Here is a 21,294-nt window from a genome sequence, read left to right on the forward strand (position 1 = left end):
CTTTATTCTATGACCTGGTGGAAGGTGCTCATCTTTGAGCTGAAGGGAAACGGGAGGGCAGAAGGTGAATGGCCTCACTGGGTCTCCAGACCGCCAGGCCCAGCAAAGAAGCCAGAACCTGGGGTCTCATCTGGGAGAGGCACCCTGAAGGATGCTGGCACTTACTTTATAGGGGCGACTGGGTTCCCCTGCCGCGACCTTCTCTGCTCAGGCGTCATGTAATCCCACTTAAACACCAAGTTCCAATCGAAACCTGCCAGCCAGGAAAAGAAACAGGGTGTTGACAAGAGACTGGCCACTTCCTCCCGACACCCCCATTCCTCACAGCTTAAAAATATTCGACGTTTGGACAGAACTCAATGAAAACCACAACAAAGCCAAAAAAGAAGGTGTGGAGGAGAGAGAAGGGGACTGGGGGCGTGGGTGTAACTGGAAGAGAGAGACCGGCAGGGAGGGTGAATGTTGAAATCTCCCTGCCCCTCCCTAAAGAAAATGTGAGTCAGGCTTTTCTAATATTGAAATGCATAAGAACAAATGAAATATGGGGAGAGAACTGGGGTCTGTGCAGTGATCACCAGGGCATGTCCAAGGCCCGTAAGGATGTGAGGACAAAGCATTCGCTATGAAAATCAAGCCGTGGCACCTCCAACACTGCCCCAGGCGAAGGGAATGCTGGGGAGGGAACGAGGCTTTGTCAGTCCCCTGGGCCAGCAAACTTCAGACTGTATTTGCAGCAAGAATGGAGTGGGAACACGCTGGGAATATGAAAACTTTAAGGGAAAATGAGCCAGTGGAAGTTGCCAAGCTGGGCAAATAAGCTTCAATTTCAGATATATTTGGCACCTGCTGCATTTCATTTTTGGAATCCAGACACCTGAGGATGGAAGAGCCTGAACCCTGTACCTGGACTTGGTTGTGGGCATCTGCAGGGCCTCAGGTCTTGCTCTCGCTTCCAGGGTCACATGCATAGTGCCTCTTGGAGGCCAGCAGGCCCCACCTGCGGAAGCTGTCCTGGTGCATCAGGAGGCCACTTCTTGCCAAACACATGGCTCATGGTGCTGCATTTCCAATTCCAAGGGTCTGATAGCCAAACCTAATGACTCTAGGGCCATGCATCTTTCAATCCTCTTAAGCTCTCTGCCATCAGGCTTTTTGTCAACAGGGCTTTTCCAATGTTCAAGTTTGGATTTGTCTGCATGCTTTGAATTCATAGTCTGTCCATTCTGACAGCCCCAGTGACTGAAGGCTGGTGGGTGGGGGTTTCTGAGCATCCTGGGCTGGCCAAGAATTTATGGCTCTGGACAAAGAGGTCTCCCATCTCCCTCACTGCAGGATAGAGTGGCCTCAGGCAAAGAGACAGGGAAATGGACAGGGGCCCCGGCAGTGGGGACAGGAATGCATAGAGAGGAGACCCCCACGGGTCCCTGAGCTGGCTCTTATCACGGTGCCTCAAAGGCCATGAAGGCAAACCAGAGAAACAATGTACTGGCTGTTTCACCAACAGAGAAGGTTAAGGATGAGCCGACATAACCTTTCCTTTATTTTTTTGAGGTTTACTATTATCTTATTATTTACTTTATTAATTTGGTCCAAAGAGAGAGGCTATAGCAGATTAAAGATCTGCTAAGAATGGCATCCTTTTTAAAAGGAATTTCATAAAAAGCTCTTAGGGTGAATGTGGTCCCATTCCTCTGACCCAGAAGCCCTGCACCCCCACACGGAGCACCTGGCTGTTCTTGCCCCTGCTTTGACATACACAGCTGCTTTGGGAGAAATAGAGCCCGGTAGATCTCAGCTCTTCCAATACTTGGGGAAATAAAACGTTCTGAAAGCCAGGCTTTCTAGCTATCTAAGGATGCCTCCTCTTTAATGTCCCCAAACATTTTACTTCTTATCATTCGCTGGGAATCTTCCCCGAATGCTATGTTTCCCATCCTAGGTACAGTCCTCCAAGCATGCCCGCCCTCCCGCTGATGTCTAATTCCATTACGCCCTGTATGGCCAGCACAATTATCATCCCATTTCCCAGATGGGGAAGCTGAGGAGCAGAGGCAAAACGGCCTGCCCATGATGACGGGGCCTGCAAGAGGCAGGTGGGACTGAGAGAGGTAGCTAGGGAGGGAGTGAGGCTTTGTCAGTGTATGAATAAACAGGGTCTCACTCTGTCTCCCAGGCTTGATCATGGCTCACTGAAGCCTTGACCTCCCAGGCTCAAGTGATCCTCCCACCTTAGCCTCCTGAGTAGCTGGCATGCCATCACACGCAGCTAATTTTTTTTTTTTTAATAGAGACAAGAGTCTTGTTATGTTGCCTAGGCTGGTCTTGAACTCCTAGGCTCAAGCAATCCTCCCACCTTAGCCTCCCCAAAGTGCTGGGATTATAGGCGTGAGCCACTGCACCTGGCCAAGGCCCTATTTTATAGTTTTACTGTCTTCTTTTTTGATGTTAGACCATCAGTTGACCCTCTGCTCAGTGTCTATCTAGAATAGTTTGTCTTCACACAGATGAAAGCTCTTTGAGGTCTTTGATAATTTTTAAGAGGGTAAAGAGACAAAGTGCTCTTGGGGCTCCAGGGCAGGTGCCGTGAGGACATACAGGAAACTGGTGTGGTCATTCCAATGAAAGGGGACCGGGATGAAGCAGGCACAGGTGTTGGGCTGGGAAAGAGGGGTAAAATAAACCATGATATATGCAAGGGGCTGTATCAGCAGAACAGGGTCACACGTGGGCCTGGTGAGGGAGAGGGGGCTGAGGATGCCACAGGTGTCCATCTGAGCAACCAGCAAGAGACCAGCCTGTCAGAGAAATAGCCAGGGTGAGCAGAGAAAGCATAGCCAGGGTGAGCAGAGAAAGCAAAGACAGGCTCCAGCCCCTTGCACCCCACAAAGCCTCAGCTCCGTGAAGTTTCTCACCCCAGACTCCTGCAAGGAGGGCTTCATCATCTCTGATCAAAAAGGATGCCATAGCTGTTCATGGAACCACGTGGCTCACAAAAGCGACAGAAGGTCAAGGAAGAGGAGAAAGGGAAACCCAGGAAGCTCTTTAAGGGAGCACGCCTATTTTTTTCTCTTTATGAAGTCCTACTTGTTAAGCACACAGGGGTTTTTTTACTCAGAACACACACTACGGCGTGAACACTGTTGTCACTGTCACTCCTGACAATGAGAGGGAGTGGTGATCAGATGCTGGCGTAGATGGGATGAGCCAGGAGGGGCACCATGACAGACACCTACCGCCCTTCAAGTCAGCAGATGCCCCCACATACTGAAAGTTGTCCATATTAATGACATCGATGATGGGTGACACAACCCGAGTCCTGTCCTAAAATACAAACAAAGAGAGGAGTAGTTATCAAAATCCAGTGAAACAAAAAACCCGCCCAACCATAGAAGGCATTAGGGTTAGGCAGGCACAGGGCAAACCCGACTGGCCCTTACTACCTATTACCCTAGGCCCGCAAGAACCCAGCCTCCCCACCCAGACCCAGAAGGTCTTGCTCTTGGCCATCCGCAGATGTGCTGTGGCCCGCTGGGAGGCAGGGAGGGAGGTCAGGAGTGGGTGTGTAGCAGGAGTCACTTGAGGAGTGGAGACACCCATGGTTATGGGACAGGTAGCCATCAGTTCACCCAGCTAAAGGTGAAAACGGTGTTGCTGTGTCCCAAGGGTCATTTTCTGTTTGCCCAAATACCATTAGTGATTTGTGAGCTGCAGTAAACCTGAGGAATGGAATCACTGCTAAAATGCCCATACATCAAAATTAGGAATATATTTCTATGTGGGAGTGTGTGTGCGAGAGGTGGTAAGTACCGATATTATCACAGCAGAAGGTTAACCAAATCAACTAGAGATTTCCAGATTCTAAGTTTGCCTTATCTGTAATTCTATCTTTTTTTTTTTTGAGACAGAGTTTCACTCTTGTTGCCCAGGCTGGAGTGCAATGGCGTGATCTTGACTCACTGCAACCTCCACCTCCTGGGTTCAAGTGATTCTCCTGCCTCAGCTTCCCGAGTAGCTGGGATTACAGATATGTGCCACTATGTTCGGTTAATTTTTGTATTTTTAGTAGAGACGGGGCTTCTCCATGTTGGTCAGGCTCTTCTTGAACTCCTGACCTCAGGTGATCCACCCGCCTCGGCCTCCCAAAGTGCTGGGATTACAGGTGTGAGCCACCGCACCCAGCCCCTGTGATTCTACATTTAAAAAAAAAAAAAAAAATCCCCCTAGACTGAGCCATTTCTTTATGCCACATTGTCATCATTCTGGTAAGAGTTTGTGAACATAAGGCCTTTTAACGTCTCTAATCTCTTTAAGTTCAAATGACAGATGCTGGTGAGAGACCCTGGACTGTGCCCCATGCTGACAGTTAACCAAAGAGCAAGTGCTTTCCTCGAGCCACTTAGAGAACCCTTATTGGCCAGAAGAAAGATTTCGAAATACAACTTAGTAACATAACCAGCAGAGCTAAAAACATACATCAGAGGAACAGGTGAAGTATCATGCTAATTAGGAACACGCGAACACTGCAAAGCTCCGTAATGCCCAGGTGCAAATTTACAGGGAAAAGTAACCTGTGTGGTGCATTGAGGGCAGAGAAGAACACAACTTTCCTTGCCCGGCTCAGTCTGGTTCTAGGTGTAGGAGTTAAAGAATATAATCTACCTTACATTTTGTGTCATCAGGCTAGATTTAGTGAAAGTTAATAGGCTTGGCACTTTCTCTCCTTCATTTAGGAGCGGGTGTTCAAAGCAGTTCTGACAATCTGACCACAGAGCTGAGTGGCCTTCACAAACCCAAACACTGCCATGGCAGTTTTGGAGTTTTGGTTTTGACTGCGCTTCCCTGATAGCCTGGCGGAACATAGCTAGAGAGAGCAAGAAGTTGTGGGGTTGGGGTGGGTGGGGATCTCAGGGCGGGTTCTTGTTGGATATAGCTGTGTGCATATGTATTAAGAGAGGGGCTCAGACAGGGATTTAATGGAACTGGCTTTGCAATCCTGGCTCTGTCACCTGTATGATCTTGCATACGTTATTAAAGTTCCCCAAACCCCAGCCTGTTTACCTGTCAAACGGAGATAACAAGTGCATCAAAGGTAACATATAAAAAAGGTCTATCATGTAGCCCCAACTTGATAAAGGGTAGTGAATACGATTTTCATAATTCCTAGTAGCTTGTGGTTACTTAGTATTCCATGACTCAAAGCCCATCAGCTACCCTTGCTATGCTTAGGCAGAACTACTTGTTCATTTTCTATTTCCTTTCATTAAGTTTGCTTTATCGCCCCCAAGGAAGTGCTTTCTTGGTAGGAAGGAAAGAAAAGTCAATAAAACAAGCAGAAGACAAGAGAAATGACAAAAGGCCAAATGTAATATTAGCAGTGATGTTTCTAGAAAGCAGAAGGTGCAGAGGAGTAGCCGCGGATCACCCTCTGACAACCCCACTGGTCCCTGTATGCTTCCTAGCTGCCCCACACTCCCACAGGAGCCTGGAAGCCTGCTGGGCTAATCTGTCCTACTCACTAAGAGCAGAGAGGTGGCCCCAGGAACAGCTTCCCCAGCACCCCCCGCTCTTTGAGCTGCAAGAGACGGCACCTGCCGGGCAATGTTCTAAGCACTCTGCGAAGCTGTAGGCGGGAAAGGAAACTGCTCCCGTGAAAAGGGCTGCCTTCAACTAATCAGGCTCTCACCAGCCTCTGCTGATCCTCACCTCCTACCTGTCAACGGATGGTTCCTCCTACTGATGGATTCCTACAGCCAGTAAAACAGTCTTTCTACAATGCCCCAAAGGCATTTTCTTTCTGTCAAGGAAAACTGCAGATGGCGAGCTGAGCCCCTGCCAGCCCTGACGCCCCACTCCCCGCGTTACACCTCCCGTGGGCCATGCTCTCCTCTGTCCCCTCTACCAACCACCCACCACCTGACCCTCCTCCCCGCCCCTGTCATCTCACCTCGGCCACCCTCTCCAGGAGGGGCTCCAGCCAGTGTTCATTACACTCGCAGTGACTGTCCAAGAAGGTCAGGACCTTGGCTTGGGCAGCATCAGCCCCCCGAACCCGTGAGCGCATCAGGCCTGTAGAGGCAATGTGGAAAGCACGTCAGGAGAGAGAAGCCACGGGGCCAGCACGCTCCCGCGCCGACCGGCGACGCCTCCCTGCCCGCAGCTCTGCAGCCTGCTTTCTGGGCACGGAGGTTACTGTAAACTTGCTGGATGAGATCAGAACTGTCCCCGGTCACCAAGACAGATGACTGTCAGAACTTTTAATTTTAATAGTTATATTGGATGACTGAGAGGACAACGTTCCTAGAACTACTGTCTCCTGAGAAAGGCCTTTACGTTACTGAAGTCTCCTTTATCAAGTAACCAAAACGTGGAACTTTTAAAACTACATTCCTCTGACACAGCAACAGTTCTCTAACTAACCGGGCTAAGGAAGGTGCCACCCAGAGACTTCCAGTGCTAATGGTGGTGATTTTAGTGGTGATAATATTTGTAACAGTGTTGTGACTATCTCTGTCTTCTAAGACTTATCAGGAGCCAAATAATGCAAGTTGCAAAGTCCTGCTGTCTGCCTTTTACACAAAATTAGTTATACTATTGGTCAAATCTATAATTTATATACTTGTGATCTGTTAATAATGTGCATGTTCATTATGACACAAAATATAAATAGTGTATTTCAAAAATTAGCTGTGGGTGGTGGCCTGTGCCTGTGGTTCTAGCTACTTGGGAGGCTGAGGTGGGAGGATCACTGGAGCCTGGGAAGTGAGCCATGACTGGGCCACCACACTCCAGCCTGGGTGACAGAGTGAGTCCCTGTCTCAAAATAAATAAAAAATACAATTAAATAATAGTTTATTTATCCCTGGATGTTGTGGTCATAAATGACTTTTGCTATATATGCTGGGCTTTCTATGTGAAGACGATGCAACTATTCATAATCTGTGAGGACAAGGCTGCTAAGTACTTTTTTCCACAGTCAAAATGGGTTTTCAGTGATTCCTATGTGGCTGCATGCTAGAACAGGGAAAAAGACCAAAGATTTCAAGTTGTGATCACTGCAAAACAACTTCTACTGGGCAAACCTTTGCTCTGAAAACAATTATAAACTCTGAGCAAAATGTAAAAAGCAGCAATTTGAAGGCCAGAAGCAGAGAGAAACTAGACAGGATCCAACCCCTTAAAAAAAGAAAATCACACTGAGCGAGCTCCCTGTTTACACGGCGTTTTCCTCGAGGATGCTCTCCAATCCACTGCAATGCAGCCTTTATCGGCTTGAGTTGTCAGAGGATAGAGTTCAGAGCTTCTGGTATCTGGAAACTGAAGGAGGAGATCCTGGAAAGGAGGTAGGCCCCAAATCTGGCAATAACCTCCTGTTAAATCTTTGGCTGACTCCTGAACCACGCAGGAACAAGCCAACATGAAAAGCAACAGTCAGAAGGCAGAAAAAACTAAGTTTTAGCTGTATCCACTGCAGAGAAAATGAAGTTTGGAATTTGAGTCCTGCCAAGTATGACATGCTTGGTAAAGACCTCAGTTCTTCTACAGGAACTTCAGAAAGACCACACATAGGAATATAAACTATGTATCATGAATAAGGGACTCATAAAAACAGACTCATGGCTGGGCGTGGCGGCTCATGTCTGTAATCCCAGCACTTTGAGAGGCTGAGGCGGGTGGATCACCTAAGGTCAGGAGTTCAAGACCGGCCTAGCTAACATGGTGAAACCTGTTTCTATTAAAAACACAAAAAATCAGCCAGGTGTGGTAGCGCACGCCTATAATCCCAGCTACTCGGGAGGCTGAGGCAGCAGAATTGCTTGAACCCAGGAGGCAGACGTTGCAGTGAGCCGAGATTGCGCCACTGCACTCTAGCCTGAGCAACAAGAGAGAAACGTCGTCTCAAACAAACAACAAAAAAAAAAAACAAGAAAAAAAACCCATACTCATCCTAGCAAAGTTAGCAAAGTACAAAAAAAGCCTACAGAAGTTCAGCATCATCATCTGGTAATTTAACTGCCCAGTATAACAAAGATGAATACTCTTTAGAGAAAGATAACATAATCCAGTGTGTCTACAACATCTCATCCACAATGTCCATTGTAAAATTAAAAAATCACTACACATGAGAAGAAATAGGAAAATGGGGACGACACCAAAGAGAAAAAAAGCCATCAGAAGTTCACCCTGAGATGACCCAGGTGTTGGAATTAGCAGGGGAGAATTTAAAAGCAGCTATTATAAATATGTTTAATAACTCAAAGGCAACAATTGTAATGAGTGAATGGGTGGGGAATCTGAGCAAAGAAATAAAAACTATAAAAAAGAATCAAATGGGTATTCTAGAACTTAAAAATGAAATTATCTGAAATGAAAAATCCACTGACTGGTCTTAATATCAAAATGGAGATGGCAGAATGACTAGTGGACTTGAAGATGGAACAACAGAAATAGATCCATCTGGTGGACAGAGAAAAAAATTAAGGGGGAAAAAGTCTAGTGTTCTATGGGACAATTATCAAGTGGTATAACATATGTGCAACTGAAGTTCAAGAATGAGTCAGAAAAAAATACATGAAGAAATAAAAGACCAGCCATTTCCCAAACTTGGTGGAAAACATCATCTTACATATTCAATTTACATCAGCAAACTTGAAGCAGGATAAATATAAAGAAAACTAAATCTAGGCACATCATAATCAAATTGCTTTTAAAAAAACTATAGATATAGAGACAACCCGAAAAGCAGCCAGAGGAAATGACCCACAACATACAAGGGAACAGCAGTATGAATTTTTTGAGACGGAGTCTCACCCTGTCACTCAAGCTGGAGTGCAGTGGCACGATCTCGGCTCACTGTAACCTCCACCTCCCAGGTTCAAGCGATTCTTCTGCCTCAGTCTCCCGAGTAGCTGGGACTACAGACACATGCCACCATGCCTGGCTAACTTTTGTAGTTTTAGTAAAGACAGGTTTCACCATGTTGGCCAGGATGGTCTCAAACTCCTGACCTCGTGATCCGCCCCTCGGCCTCCCAAAGTGCTGGGATTACAGACGTGAGCCACCGTGCCCCGCCTGGAGTGAAATCTTTAAAGGGCTGAAAGAAAAATTGTCAACTCAGATTCTACTCTGAGAAAATAGCCTCCAATAACAAAGGAGAAAATAATTCTTCAGATAAAACCTGAGATTGTGTTGCCTATGAGAAAAAATTCTAAAGAAAATTATTTGGGCTAAATAAAAACTCTATGGAAAGAGATACTACAAATGGAAAATATGAGGATAAGCTTAACATATCCACATATTCTTCTCCTTATTTAATAGATACTGACTATTTGAAGTAAAAATGTAACACTGTATTGTGGGGTTTAAGACCAATGTAGAAGTAAAACGTGATAACGATAGTACATAGTACATAGGAAAGGAAATGGAAATAGTCAAAATGGATATTGACTCTTAAGCAGATTGTCATAAGTTAAAACTGTATGTTGTAATTCTCAGAGCAACCGTGCATACATGAACAGTATTGCTGAAAAGCTGTAAGAATAATTCAAATGGAATACCAAAAAAATCAGTGAATCCAAAAGAAGGCAAGGAAGTAGGAACACAGTTACAAAAAGCAAAATGCACATGATACAAATAGAGAACAAACAGCCAAAGAGCAGACCCAAACCCAATCATAGCAATGATTACACCACATGTAAATGAACTACCCTTAATCTGGGTGGCTGCAATCTAATCAGCGCCAGCACAGCCAGAATGAAAGCAGACAGAAGAACTCAGACAGAGACTGGACTGGCTTGGTCTCCCGGCCCACATCTTTCTTCCATGCTGGATGCTTCCTGCCCTTGAACATTGGACTCCAAGTTCTTTAGCTTTGGGACTACTGGACATTTGACCACAGACTGAAGGCTGCACTGTCAGTTTCCCCACTTTTGAGGTTTCGGACTCGCACTGGCTTCCTTGCTCCTCAGCTGCAGATGGCCTATTGTGGGACTTCACCTCATGACTGTGTGAATTAATATTCCTAAATAAACTCTCATTTATATATACATCTATCCTATTAGTTCTGTCCTTTTGGGGAATCCTGACTAATACAAAAGCCAAACATTGGTTCTTTTAAAAGATAAACAGTCGATGAACAGCAGACAGATGAAAAAAATAAGAAGATATAAATTGCCAAAATCAATAAAATAGTAATACTACTCCGACAAACAGTAAAAAAAGAGACAATATCATAAGCAACTTTGTGTCAATAAATATAAAAACGCTGGTGAAATACAAAATTTCTTGAAGGACAATCACCAAAACAGACACAAAAAGAAACAGCAGATCTGAATAGGTCTATATACATTAAAAAGACTGAATTAGTTACTGAAAATCTTTCCGTAAAGAAAAGTCCTGGTCCAGATTGGTTAATTTTATTAAACATTTAAAAAAGAAATAATTAAAATATTATACAAACTCTTTTCGAAAATAAAATAGAAGGGCACACTTTCCATCTTGTTTTAGAAGGCCAGTAAACTGTAATGCCAAAACTGGAAAAATACGTTTTAAGAAAATTACAGACCAATGTTTCCCATGAACACAGGTATAAAAATCCGTAACAAAAATACATTAAAAGGATACTGTATCATGACCAACTGTGGCTTATACTAGGAATGCAAAGCTGGTTTAACATCTGAAAATCAACCAATGTATTTCACCATATTAACAGATTAAAAAAGAAATACCACTTGATTATCTCCACAAATGCAGAGAAAAAGGTTTAACTCATTATTAACATGGTTTTTCTCCTACTATTGTCATTAAATAGCTGCAAGACCTTGAGAAAGCCACCTCGCCTCTTTAGGCTTTAGTATTTCCATCTGTAAAATGAAAGTACTAGGCTCTCAACTTCCACTGTACATCGGCATCATTTTAGCAGCTTTTAAAAATGCAGCTGCCCACGTCCCACCCACAGAAATCCAGAAATTTCTATTTAATTGTGAATGAGGGCAAGACATGGTCCTAAATTCCCTAGGTGCTTCTAATAAATTGCTAGGTTAAGAATCAATGCACAATAAAATTCACAGAATATTGATCCGAAGACTGCTCTTTCACTACCATAATATTTTAGGCAATTAATTTACTTTGTCATCTAGCAGCATCACTACAAGCACTTTGTGTGTATGCTTAAATAGATGGGCTCTTATACACACACACAGGTACATATATACATGAGTGTGTGTGCAAGTGTGCACTTATTTTCTCATTCAATTGTTACAGACTTCAGCTGTTCCATATAGGCTTCCTATAATCTGGCTTCTCGCAGCCCACCTTTCTCATGCCTTCTCCAACATATCAATATGGGTTCAACCCAAATGAACATTCTAGTGGAAAGTTAATACTGAGAAGCATTGTTCTGATTTCTCAGCAGTTTAAAGACAAAGACACTATTAGACAAGGCTAGTAAGTGATTTACAGTGCCAACATTATCTCTCTTTCCTCCTTCCCCACTTCTCCTCCTCTTTTTTTTTTTTTTTTTTTAAAAGCTTGTGCCAGGTGATGGGGTGGGATGGCAGATACTTTGGGTTTAAATTCATAAAGTTATTTTGAAGGTTGTTTAGGGGGCAGTAAATTGTCCCCTTTTTGGTTTATTCCAGGCTTGGTGGACTGATGTGAGTCTGGCAAACAGAGCTTGTTTAGAAGGCAAGGCTGATCCCACTGTTTATGTATCCTGAATGTCTAGGTTGATAACGCTAGTTGGTTAAAATATGATGCTGTTCTAACAGGCTTAATCACCGTGTTGGCCAGTAAGATTCTTGGTAAGAAAAACTTCACTCCTTGACTCCAGCTGGAGTGTATATATAACGAGAAGAAAGAGTTTTGCACTGATCAAGGAATACAATCACCACTCCTGGATCAATAGTCAGACTTAAATAGCAAATGTGGCATGGGCTCCAAAGCTCTGAGATTTTCCTATTCTGAAAGATTTCTCCCGACCATAGAGGAGCCTAACAATTCAGTCATCAGGGTATCTAACAGTACTGACACACTGGAAGTTAATTACATTGTGACTGGAGCTTCCTTCCCAGACACTCCAAAGTACTACTTTCCTCCTTTACAGCCTCTCTTCTAACTGCCAATAAAATAGTCTTCATGAGCTCAGCTCCAGCACAGATAAGACTGACAGAAGGTTCCAAGGCTGGCATTTGCAAAATCGCATAAGCATATAATTGCAGTACTCTCTCCCCATTTTGGATAGTTCACCTTCAGCAGGCTGTCAAACTTGAATCCCGGTTATTTTATCAGATGCCTGGAGCATGGAGTCACTCAACTTCTTATTGCTAAATCTTTGTTTTTCTTCTCAACTTTTGTACTCAAGGGACTGATAAAACCTCCTAGGTTGTGAAAGAAAGAAGCCAATTTTCTAAATACGTAAATAAAAATGTAATTTGATCTTGCTCTAATATACAAATAATTTCAATTAGTCAAGCCTTTAATGTCCTTCCTGTGTTTGCTGGGAGAAGTCTCCCAAGTGGCTCTGGTAGAGGGAGACAGAAAAAAAAGCTAGACAATTAATTGCTCTTTGAGCTAAAGCACTTCTTTATGTTATTACTGGGCTCAGGAAAAGTCAGAATTCAACTGTTTTGGTACTCAATTAAGAAGAATCTTACCTTCTCGTCGATCATTTCTAAGAACTCGCACTTTCTCAATTTTCCCCAAGAGAGCCCCGTCCTCAGCTAGGAAAAGAAAAGAAGCACAGCATTTTGAATCTGGAGTTCATAAAGGGCTTTGCATTCAACCACAGCATTCTCAATCATCTGAGGGCCGATTATCTCCTTGGGCATCACAGAGGCACCTCTTCTTTCTGTGGATCTGATTTCTGGCTTGTTCACACCTCATCAGCACCCCCGCTACACTACAGGAAGACTGGTGCCCAGAGAAGAGCCAGACACAGGGATGAAATCAGTGTCAGTACTCACGATCATTGCTGTAGTCATCCACCAAGATGATTTCTTTTATGAGATGGGGTGGGCTTTTCTTAAGCACACTAAGAAAAGACAAGAAGATAAAGTTTATAAGGTCTTTTACGGGTATAAACTTTTAGCCTGGGGTAGGAAATTCTCATATCTTGGTCCTAACCCTTGGTTGGAGGAGCTACCCATCGCACCCTATGCGGAGTAGTCAGGAGACCCTGTCTGCAGCCCCCACTGACAGCCCTGGCCTGACTGTGCCTGGGACACAGCTAATGTCTTAACACCCCTGACAGGTGCATCTCCTGGCCTCACCTGACCACAGTCCTCAGCAGGGCCGACCTGGCTTCATTGTGAAACGTGATCACCACGCTGGTGGCCGGCAGATCCACCCGCCACTGCTTCCGCTGACACCTGTAGGAAGAGAAAGATGGTCCCCTGAACTACAACCCCCAGAGCAGCCACAGCTTGTTTAGCCCTTGAGAGAACAAGCAGACCGATCAACTGGGATGGACACGCTATGATTAACTTGTTATCTGCAGAAGTTCCTGGCCTGCTCTGAGATGAACTGCCAATGGGACATAAGGAAACAGAAAAACACAACCGGAGTTACGTTCTGAGAGATGAACGATTCCGGCAAAAAGTAACATATTGAGAACATCTTTCCAACACGTTAAAAAAAAGTGTTTTAAAACAGTGAAATCCCATTTCTACTCTCAAGCAGATACACCTCTAGAGATGCGCTTTTCACAAATTGCAGTCGTAATTTCTGAGGGGCAGAACCAACTGTGTGCCACTGCTCTTTTCTTGTTTTCTATATTGCCTACAACAAGCATGTGGTACTCCAGTGATATCTGGAACTTGACTCTCACCATGAACAGCGGACCCACTGGAGGTTTTCCCTGCCCAGGACAGCAGGGATGCATGTCCCTTGTCCTGGAAGGCCATCCCCAAATACCCTAGAGGGCAGTGGTGAAGTGAAGATGGGGAGATGGAGGGTACAGTCAGTGGGACCCTGAGCCTGCCTGAGCTCTCCTTTTCCTGTAAATGGTAGGGAGGAACCCTGGGATCACCTCTGCACAGAAGCTGATTCGGAGGCCAGATCTACAAAGCAGGGGCAGATTTCAACATGGCACCTCTCAAATTTGAGCTCTACAGACAGACACAAGACTAGAAGAACAGTAAGTAGCTTTTTTTTTTTTTTTTGAGGCAGGGTCCAACTCTGTCACCCATCCTAGAGTGCAGTGGCATGTTCATAGCTCCCTGTAGCCTTGAACTCCTGGACTCAAGTGATGCTCCTATGTCAGCCTCCCAAGTAGCTGGGATTACAGGTGTGCCATCACATCCAGCTAGTTTTTTGATTTTTTGTAGAGTTGGAGGTCTCACTCTGTTGCCCAGGCTGGTCTCGAACTCCTGGCTTCAAGCAATCCTCCCATCTCAGCTTTCTAAAGTGCTAGGATTACCGGCATGAGCCACGGTGCTCAGCCAGAATAGCTATTTTAAAAAATAGCTGATAGGTGTAGGTGGAAGATACTAAAGTATCATACACTAGAAATAAGCAGTTGAGGTCTACCAGGCTCAGCAGAACCCATCAGGAGGAACCCTTCAAGGCAGGGTCTACAGACTTGAAGAGCAACCTAGTACAGAGCAATGTTCCCAGAGAATCTTGAGAGAAAAATACACCTGGGCAGGACTGACAGCCCGCGAGGACTTCTGGAAACACTTAATTTCTGGTTTGACTGCATTCAGAGTTACTAAATTGTAATATTACTGATACCAGCTTGGAAAAGAGGCTTTGGCTTCAGAAAACCAGTTCTTAAATGGTGATGTTGATGCCCTGTGGTCATGAGGATGAACAGTCTTGCCTGTGAGGTGGCAAGAGGGGCCTGTTCGTCTGTCCCATGCTGAGGTTCCCTCCCTGCTGGCATTTATTATTTGCACAATGTTCCTGCAACTCTAGCAGTTAAACACACTGCCACCGGAATTGAAGAAGCACAAAATCTTTGTTGAGGCTCAGAAAATGATACCCCAAATTACACTGCTTTGGCATGCTGAGTGCTTTGAATCAAGTAGATTCAGAGACCTCAGAAATGAGCCTCAGAACCAAAGTCTCTCTCTCTTCTTCTCCTCCCCACCCCCTCCAACTTCCCTTGTCTCAAGTTCTCTTATCTGCCTGAGGGAAGTTCATCAGAAGACTTGCAGTTGTCTTGGACCCCCTCTCTGGAATCTACATTAACCAGAGATTAACTCATATAGCAGAAGAAACTAAAAGCCCACACCAAGATCCCACTCCTGGAGACACTTTTCACTTATTCTTTCAATTATTCTTCTGAAGGCTGTCACCTGATTTACCTGCATGATAAAATAACCTCTGTTCTCAGTGGAGTTCTGCCCCTCACCTTCCCATAACTTGTCGCCACCTCCCCGACACCCTGGAGGAAATTTGTTCCAGGCTATTGTCTGCATTTCCATACTAATCATCTCCCCTAAACATCATTTACTCTTCTAAAATTGCCTACATCCCTCACTTGCCTCTCCCCTATGAAGAGAGTATTTAAGCTTCAACCATCTGGCCCTTCTTTTGGAGTCTCATATTTTGTGTGGCTCCTGTGCACATTTGCACATTAATAACAAATTTATTAATCTATTGTCAGTTTATTTCAGCTGACATAAAGATTCAAACCTTCACAGGGGGAGGCACACAATCCCTTCACTCTTATGCCTTCCATGGGACCAACACATTTTTTAAAAATTATGTAGGGTTTTTTTTTTTTTTTTTTTTTTGAAATGGAGTCTTGCTCCTGTCATCCAGGCTGGAATGCAGTGGCATGATCTCGGCTCACTGCAACCTCCACCTACTGGGTTCAACCAATTCTCCTGCCTCAGCCTCCCGAGTAGCTGGGGCTATAGGCGCCTGCTACCATGCCTCGCTAATTTTTGTATTTTTAGTAGAGACGGGGTTTCTCCATGTTGATCAGGCTGGTCTTGAACTCCTGACCTCATGATCTGCCCGCCTCCACTTCCCAAAGGGTTGAGATTACAGGCATGAGCCACCACGCCTGGCCCTAATATAATCCCACTGTAGCTCTTAATATTGTTTACCACAATCATGAATTATCTGCTCCCAAAATTAGAGATAATATGTATCTAAGATGGGAAATCAGTGGACAAAGGAGACAGATTAAAAATATATACATATTTGGAACTCAGCCATCGCTAAAAACATTTAAGGAGTTAAGAACTGAAGTGGATGGTCTAGCAGCTGCCAAACATTGACCAGCAATTCCACAGGAATGGCCGCAGCTTCAGAGAAAGTGTTCAACAGACACTCGTTTTCCCTCGTGACTACTTCAGAAAAGCGAATTTTGAAAAGAAACATGAAAAGCAGTGCAATTAAAAAGTAATTAGGTCGGAATCACAAAATGAGCTTCTTTTGTTTATTATAGTTACTATTTTAATTAACCATGAGGAATTGCACAATATACTAGTTGTTTGGGGGGAAACTCTTCACTGTTGTTTGGGGGAAAAATACAGTCAGGAATTAATATCGAACCTCATTAGAGCTCCTGACAGCTAAGTCTTTCCTGACAAGTAGACTGATAGGCTGGTTTTTCTTTTTTCCAATTTTAAGAATTAGCAGATTGTTAGATTAAGGAAGTGACAATCTGCAAGACTTAAACTGTAAACAAATTAAACCAAAGAATGTCATTCCCAAGAACCCAATCTGTAATGCTAATGAAATAAGGACTCCGCGCTAGGAGGCAGCTATCCTCTGCAATTAGGTCCCACTTAACACAGCGCGAACTGCTGAGCCGAGCAGACCTAGGTTGAATGACTTACTCAACATGGGCTTATGCAGCCATAGGAGAATTTAAAAAGAGACATAAGGCAGCATTTTTTCATGCTAAATCGTAGTAAACGGAACCGATCCAATCACGTCCTATTCTCTCATTTTCCTTTTCTCTGCAGGAAGCCACATCTTCCAGGAGGGTTTGGAAGTCTCACGGGGCTCTGGAAACGTTTTTTAGAACACGCATAGCTGCTGCCTTCATATCATTTTATTAAAATTCATCTACATATTCATAAGGTATCCATTTTTGCTAGGAAATGGCATTCGGGAAACTTAAGAGGGATCCCATTTTTAAGGCAAAGAGAGATAAAAAGTAAAAACTAAGAAATATTTTACATCCCAGAGTTAGAGCGAGTGTGTGTATGTATATGAATTTAGATAATAAATCCTCACATTGAGCCAAGAAGGTGGGGTCGGCTTGAAGAATGTCTTTAAAAAGAAAGAGAATAAATTTTGTATTTAAAGAGCCATATCCCTGCCAACCAGTCTTCACTACTCCAGAGCCAGTGAAAGAACACCCAATATAGTAACTCAACAGGGGAGCCGGCTGCCAGGGGCACGTTCATACTTGAGCTTTCTCTGGGAATTGAGTAGAAACGGTAGTTTATTTGAAGTCAGAGGCAGGAAGAGTGTGCAGTAAGGTTTGTTCTACCAGACAACACAGGCTAGAAGCAGTGACTCTGAGAAGAGTGGGCGGGGTTTCAGGCTGACTTTGTGGGCTCAAGTTCACTTGAGTGTCCAAGGCTCTGGTGCTAATGTGATCATTCTGCAAACTTCCTGCTCAGTAAAATGGAGGCTTTAAAAACTGGACATATAAAGATTTAAGAATCCTTTATTTAGCTTTAAATTTCTCTGACATTAGATGGCTTTCAGTACCTGAACTCTTGGTTAGCTGGAAATGGAAAAAACTGGTGAATCTAAACAACCATATTGTTTAGCGAGTCTCTCAGGGTGGAAGAATGAATCTGTCTTTGCGGTAGATGTTATACCTGGGCTTGATCAAGATATCGATGAAATAACCAAATGCAAGCTCTTTGGACTGGGAAGCTCCAGCTTCTGTCCAGTATCACAGAAGGCTGTTTCACAGTGTGGGGAGGAATAAAGAAACAGGTTTCCTACTCTACCTGGGGAAGGCCATGCCCCACCCTCACCCCAGGTGACCTCGTGTTTTTGCAAAGGACCCTTGGTAACCTTGGTTACTGTGTGATGTGTGACAACTAACATCACTCCTCATCTGTGAAAATGGCCCTTACAATCTTGCCTGATTATTGGGAACACCAAATAAAAACGTGTGAAAAAGGACTCTGAAAACTGTCAAGGTCACTTTAATGAATGGAGGGTCATAATTCACATTTGGCAGCTGTGTGTCAATGGTGACTGGGAGGTCAGAGTGGAGCTTTCTCTAGTAACTTGGAGAGGCAGCCGACGAGACAGGCTCTGAGACACCTTTCAAGTCCACAGGCAGCAGCGGCTCTGAGTAGAGAATACACTGTCAGTTAAAGGGTGAAGGGTTCCTAGGCCTGCAAGAAGGGCTCAGTAGATGGAAAGGTGGGAGAAGATGGAGAAACATATTTAAATAAACTCTCTTTAAGAAAGAGTTCAAGAACCTCTACAAGGCCCAGAGAGGGGATGTGGCCAACAGTAAGACCACACTTCTTATGAGATGGCCACGAAGACCAAACAGAGGGTCACGGGAAAGAAAAATTCCTAGATGAATACGCACTATCTCCCTGAATTGCCCTTGTAATTCAGATTTTGTAAGGAAAATACTACACAACTTAACTGATTATTAAGTAAGCATTAGTTTATGCCTACACAAAGACAGGATTCTGTCACGGAAGAGATAGGGAATAGATACTTTCAAAAATAAAAAAGGAAAGTTATAAACAATGCCAAGCCTCCGCAGGCACTTTCTGGGTATCCCGTGCTAAGGGGTGTGCTCAGTCCCTCCCTGAAGCCAGCAGGCACTTCCAGTGAAGTCCCTCTAAGGGAGTTGTGTGTTCTGATTGGGACTGGAGTCCCATGTAGGAGCAAATCTGCTGGCAATGGGACTGTGAAATGCTGGTCTCCACAGCAGCTACATCTAACTGCATGTCTTTGAGCAAGTATTTGTGCTGTGGCTCAGGTTCCTGTGGAGAAACTCCAGGGCAAACAACACGAGGATCATGCAAGGTCACGGTATTTCCAAGGTCCTGATTGCTGTGATATGTATTTACAAATTATCATATTGGCATTCTAGATACATTCAATTTGTAAACTGAGTTTGAATCTGCCCCTGAGAGACAAATCTAGTTTTGATTTGCTGGCAAAAAACTAAGAAAAAAAAAAGTTTCTGGGTTTGCAAAGCTGAGGGGCAAGTCTTAGACTGCAACAGATTCACCAAGGCAATAAGCCTCTGGTGGTCTCTTGGCAGTAACAGACATCACTGTGTGTTTATGTGTGTAAAATATTTCATGCATGAAATTCAGAGATATTATAGAAGCATCCATGTACCACTCTGCTTGCCAAGTCTTAATATCTTGCAATACTGGCCTTTGATTTTAAAAATTTTAAATAAAATGACACATGACAGGATGACAGGTAATAATTACAGCCCTTACCTCAATCCTCATCTTCCCCAGGGGCAATCACTATCTTGAATTTGGTGCTTCATTGTTACTACGTGTATTTTAAATAAACTACCCATGTACATACTCATAAATTATATCGAGCATTTTCCTGCATCTATTCGAAGTTTGCAGAGATGGCACTGTGCTGTGACTTGCTGTTTTCACCTTTTGGGAGGTGCATTTGTTCTGACATAAACAACTCTACTTCATTCACCCCCACTGCTATACTGCTTTTCACAGGAGGAAGGAATACACTACACATCATCCCTTTTCTGCTGATTATCTATTCTCTCCGTTCGAAACAGCGCTGCAGTGGACACCGTCTTTTTAGATAGCAGAGAAACTTTCTCTGGATTATTTACCCACAAGTAGGACTACTTGTCACACATTATGAACCTCTTAAACTTTACTTGACATAGCCAACTTAATCTCAAGGGGCTGGACCTAGTGTCACTCCTGCCCAGACCCGCATGAGATCATACTGCTCTGTATTCTCACCATCCCTAGGTATTACCATGTTTTAAAATTTCGCCAACCAGATTGGTATGAAGTAGTCATCATTTGAACTTCCATGTACTTGATTACTAGAGAGGCCACATATCATGTTATATGCCTAGGAAGCTGACTAGATTGTTTCTGCTGTTAATTGTCTATTCATGTTCTCTGTCCACTTTTTGATTAGGTTTTACCTACTATTTGGCTGTAGGAATTTATACGCTCTGGACATTATCCTTTGTCAGCCAGAGGCATTGCAAAAATCTCTGTGGCAGATGCTTTAATTTTTGTCAAAATACTTCTTAAGAGTTTTCAAATTGTTGATGCTGGGGTAACAATGTTCAGGAAAAGCTTTTTTAACTGAAGGTCATTAATATATTGTTGTAAATTTTCTTTCAAATGTTTAAACTTCTACAAATGCTTTTAACAGGTTATAACAGGTTATATATCCTTCATAAACATTGAAGGATTATGTATATCCATGTATATCATGGAGAAAATTATAAAACACAACTGAAGGACATTTAAAAGTGCCCAGTATTACAGAAATATTTGTTTTCTTAAAATTAATCCATAAATTCAGTGAAGCATCATGCAGGGTGTTTTCATGGAGCTTGAAGAGCTTATTCTTAAATTCATCAGGAAAAGCACATGGTCACAACTATCCACTGGAGTCTTGAAGAACACCACATAGCAGGGCAACATGCCCGAGGAGCTGTGAAGTGTTACTGCAGAGCCACGGTGATTAAGGCAGCGTGGTACAGGTGCAGGGTTACACACAGACATGACCAGAACAGAAACAGATGTAGACAAGTTCCATGCTATCCTTCATATACAGAGGAAGGAGATCTATAATCTCCTTTTTTTTCTGCGTAGATAATCCATTGCCCCAGCATGATTTAATAGTTCATTATTTCACCACTGATTAGTAATGCCACTGCTGTCACACCAAATATTTATGTCTACATCCATTTCTGTTCGGGTCATCTATGTGTGTAACCCTGTACCCGTACCACGCTGCCTTAATGATGTGGCTCAGCAGTAACTCTTCATGGCCCCTACTAGGCAATGTTCTTCAAGACGCCAGTGGATATTTGTGACCATGTGCTTTTCCTGATGAATTTAAGAATCAGCTCTTCAAGTTCCATGAAAAAACCCTGCATGACATTGCACTGAATTTATGGATTAATTTGAATAAATTAGTATTTCTATAATACTGGACATTTTAAAATACCCTTCAGTTATGTGTTATAATTTTCTCCATGAAAGTCTTGCACATCTTTGGTTGCATTTATTCCTCTGTATCTAACAGTTCTGCTTCCTACAGTGAAAGGAGTCTCTTTTCCTATTACATTTTTGAATTGGCCATTACTGATCCCTGTTTTTGTAT

At 43.6% G+C, this 21,294-nt stretch overlaps 1 protein-coding gene across 1 annotated transcript in view; it reads right to left on the reverse strand.

The window, feature by feature from the left end:
* GALNT2 (polypeptide N-acetylgalactosaminyltransferase 2) overlaps positions 1-21,294 on the reverse strand; it is a 216,683-nt gene that overhangs the window by 29,925 nt on the left and 165,464 nt on the right. The window contains 6 exon segments of the mRNA NM_001261355.1: positions 166-253; positions 3,234-3,321; positions 5,945-6,066; positions 12,651-12,716; positions 12,960-13,027; positions 13,266-13,364. Coding sequence (NP_001248284.1) covers positions 166-253; positions 3,234-3,321; positions 5,945-6,066; positions 12,651-12,716; positions 12,960-13,027; positions 13,266-13,364 — 531 coding nt within the window.

This window comes from Macaca mulatta, chromosome 1, assembly GCF_049350105.2.
Source record: "Macaca mulatta isolate MMU2019108-1 chromosome 1, T2T-MMU8v2.0, whole genome shotgun sequence".
NCBI lineage: Eukaryota > Metazoa > Chordata > Mammalia > Primates > Cercopithecidae > Macaca > Macaca mulatta.